Source organism: Otolemur garnettii, unplaced genomic scaffold, assembly GCF_000181295.1.
Source record: "Otolemur garnettii isolate 467f Iridium unplaced genomic scaffold, OtoGar3 scaffold00026, whole genome shotgun sequence".
NCBI lineage: Eukaryota > Metazoa > Chordata > Mammalia > Primates > Galagidae > Otolemur > Otolemur garnettii.
In genome coordinates, this window is record NW_003852421.1 from 16,132 (window position 1) to 19,610 (window position 3,479).

Below are 3,479 nucleotides of genomic sequence, written 5' to 3' on the forward strand. Positions count from 1 at the left end.
GGGGGGGCGCGGGCCTGACAACAATGCAAACTTTGATAAGCAGTTCTCGATAATCAGTTCTCAACAAATATTTCTTATTATTAAAGTTTAACATTGTAAAATTAACAAAAATAATATAAAATGCATATCCTGGTGAAATAGCCACATGGCAGCAGAAAACCCTATATTCTCTTCCTGTTCTCCCGTGTTACCTAGCTTGTTGTGCATTCTTTCCAAAAATTGGGGCTTTTTTAAAACGCCACAGGACACAGAACAAATTGTTAAAAATTGGGACTGTCCTGCCAAAAGCGGGACATCTGGTCACCTTACTCTAGAGAGGAGACAGCTACTTGTTCGTTCCAGACAGTTTGGCTCCTTCTGAGCTAATTGTCCTTGCCTAGAAGCAAGGGAGGGAGCCAATCTCCTTCTGATAACTTGCCCAGGAGGGGAGTAGGGAGTTTACATTAGCCTTTTCATTTCCTAATGAAGTTAAATTAACCTCTTCATTCCCAAATGGAGTTACATTAAACTTTTCAGCAGCTGAAAACCATATAATTCCTTTCCATTCTCCCATTGTTCCCTAGCTTGTCATGCATTCTATCCAAAAATTGGGACTTTTTAAAAACACCTGGACGTGGTACAAATCGTTAAAAATCAGGACATCTGGTCACCTTAGTCTTCTGTGACTTGACTGTGCTGTCTAATATCTGCACTGTCCAGTGGAGTTTTAAAACATGAAGGGTAAAGTACTTACACTGAGGAAATTATATGTTTTCTCTCCATATAATCTATTAGCAAGTTTCAGAATGTAGGGTGCTCCACTTTTGTTGATATCAGCATGCAGACTCTGAAATCTTGAATGAATCTCCTCAACCGTATTGAAATGCAAAGTCTAAAATAAAGAAAACATTCCTTCTACAATGATTTATTTAAAATTACAAAGTGATTCCTTGTTGTGTCTATCAAATTAATTAAATTAATTTGCATTCATTACTGATTACCAATGATCTTCAGCCCAATACTTTATTGATTTGTTATTGAAGAACAAACAATAGGGAACCCAAAATTTATAACTTCGTGAGACATAATAGTTACACCAACAACTGCCTTGACATCATTACTTTTTAGTTATAATTATAGTCTAAATAATTATATAATTCCACAAATGGGAGTGGTTAATGCACTGAATATTTATGGGTCTGTTAATCTATTAGCACCAGGAACTCACTTAAAAATAACTTCCTTAAGCTTAACATTCTGGCAAAAGCTTAATTTCTCATGTATTAGCTACACATTAAGAGGCCCTTAATGGTTTTATGAGGCCTGGGCTGATTCCTTCTTATTAAGACACAAAGAACAAAACTATGCAGAATACAAACTCCACATTACTGGGGCAGCGCCCCTAGCTCAGGGAGTAGGGTGCTGGTTCCATATACCGAGGGTGGTGGGTTCAAACCCAGCCCCGGCCAAAACTGCAACAACGTAAAAATAAAATTGGGGCGGCGCCTGTGGCTCAAAGGGTAGGGTGCCGGCCCCATATGCCAGAGGTGGCAGGTTGAAAGGCAGCCCTGGCCAAAATAAAATAAAATAAAACTTTAAAGAAAAAAAAGTGCACATTACTCATTGGAGATAAGGAATGTTTGCATTGTTACTATAATCTCTCTGCTTTAAAGGAAATGAGAGGGGGATACTTAAAACTAATCTTTGCTGAGGTTATAAAGTCCCTGGGAAGCCTCAGAAAATGAATTGATACAACCCTGCAAGAAGCAACTAAAAATTGGTATCAGTGGTTTAATAAAAGCGGATTTAAAAAAAAGTTTTAAGATGCTTTCTTACCTCCAGTGATAAGTAATGGAATATTTGTAGTCTCTTGAACTTGACCCCAGGGCTACACCTTCTGGAGGAACAACAGGTGCAGGATAACTTGCGGCAGCTGAGTCAGAAGAACCTCAACTTTTACCACTACTTCCACTGGGCTTCAAAAGAAAGCTAGAGTTCCCCTCTTAGAATTAAAAAGCACCAAGCACAGAGATCCCCTCCATGCCCATTAAGGACGAGAGGGAAGGCTGGGCACAAGAGTACCTGCCCCACATGGCCAGGCGCTGCGTCCTTCTCCTGAAGCTACTGGGCCTCCCCGTGCCCTCCCCTGCAGGGCCTGCCTACACAGGCAACACTGCCAGATCCCACAGAGCCATGAGCACTGCCAGGCACAGGGTCGGGCCCTGGGAATACAGAACCACAGGTTCGCCTTTTTCCTTGTCTCTGCAAAAGGCAATTCCATCAACATCATCCTCTAGTTCAGGGGTTCTCAACCTGTGGGTCCCAACCAACAGGAACTGTATTAAAGTGTTGCAGCATTAGGAAGGTTGAGAACCACTGCTCTAGAGCATACCCTATGTCTCATTGCTCTCATTATGCTCAAAGGCAACATTGCGTAAGAGGCACTAGATGTGAGTTACAGATCCCTATATGCAAAGCAAAAAACGCAAACTGCTAGTTCAGAACAAGGTGTGGTGGCTTACAGAAAGCTGTCAGATCCGTCCACTGGAAAGGAAGCATCATTCTGAAGGGATTTTTTTACTGGTTTTGTTCACTGCTGTAACCTCAGCAAAACAATAAACAGTGCCTGGCACATAGCAGACACTCGGTAAAGACCTGAAGATGAATGGAAAGCCTGCACACAAAGGGATTATGCTGGGGCCTGTTCTGAAAGTCCGACCTCAGAATGTATAAGCAGGAAGACAGCAGGGAAAGCAGACCTCTTTTGTTTGATTCTGCTGACCTTGGATAGTTGTGCTGCAGTGTTGCCTCTGGTCCCTAGAAAGACCATGGCCATCGCTGATGAAATGCTGAAGGGAGAGACGAAGATGTTTCCAGTCGGATTGTCTTCATTCAAGGCGCGGAACAGGTCTAAGGCGAAGTGGTTGTTTGCTGCACTCAGCTTCTCCATGGTGAAGGCTACAACACAGAACAGAGGTCCTGGGTTGCCCACTGCTCATGCCAGCAAAATAGACAGCACCATTTCCCCCAAATCTCCCTCAACTTGTGCCAATGACTCTGGAACACCCTGCAACTTGTACTTTCTTCTCTCTCTCTTTTTCCCCAGTAGGAAAAGAACACTTCCTCATGTACACAAATGTGAGACTAACCTGGTCAATGATTCAGCAGTAACACAGCATCAGGACGCAGGGTGTCATAAAGGGCTCTGACCTTGCAGACAGCTGGGTCTGAGCAGAGGGCCAGGCCACTGTGGCACTGACACAGCCACCCAGCCCTGGGTCCTTCCACCCTACTGAGTCTGGGAGCATGCACAATCTCTGACCTTTGGTTCAAGTCTCTGATTGATTTGGACAATGAATCCAATGCCTACTTAGCCTGAGATAAGAACATTTCTATCAGATCATAGCTACCTATACATTAAAACAAACTCCTGCAAAGATATTATTATAATTGATGATACAATTATTCTTTTTTTTTTTTTTTTTTGAGACAGAGGCTGA

At 42.6% G+C, this 3,479-nt stretch overlaps 1 protein-coding gene across 1 annotated transcript in view; it reads right to left on the reverse strand.

The window, feature by feature from the left end:
- LOC100945037 (leukocyte elastase inhibitor-like) overlaps positions 1-2,965 on the reverse strand; it is an 8,020-nt gene extending 5,055 nt beyond the window's left edge. Inside the window, exons 1-2 of the mRNA XM_003788272.3 lie at positions 2,762-2,965; positions 734-871 (exon numbers count right to left, since the gene is read on the reverse strand). Coding sequence (XP_003788320.1) covers positions 734-871; positions 2,762-2,929 — 306 coding nt within the window. The 5' untranslated portion in view covers positions 2,930-2,965. The remainder of the gene's footprint in view (positions 1-733; positions 872-2,761) is intronic.
- Between the last annotated feature and the right edge of the window lie 514 nt (positions 2,966-3,479).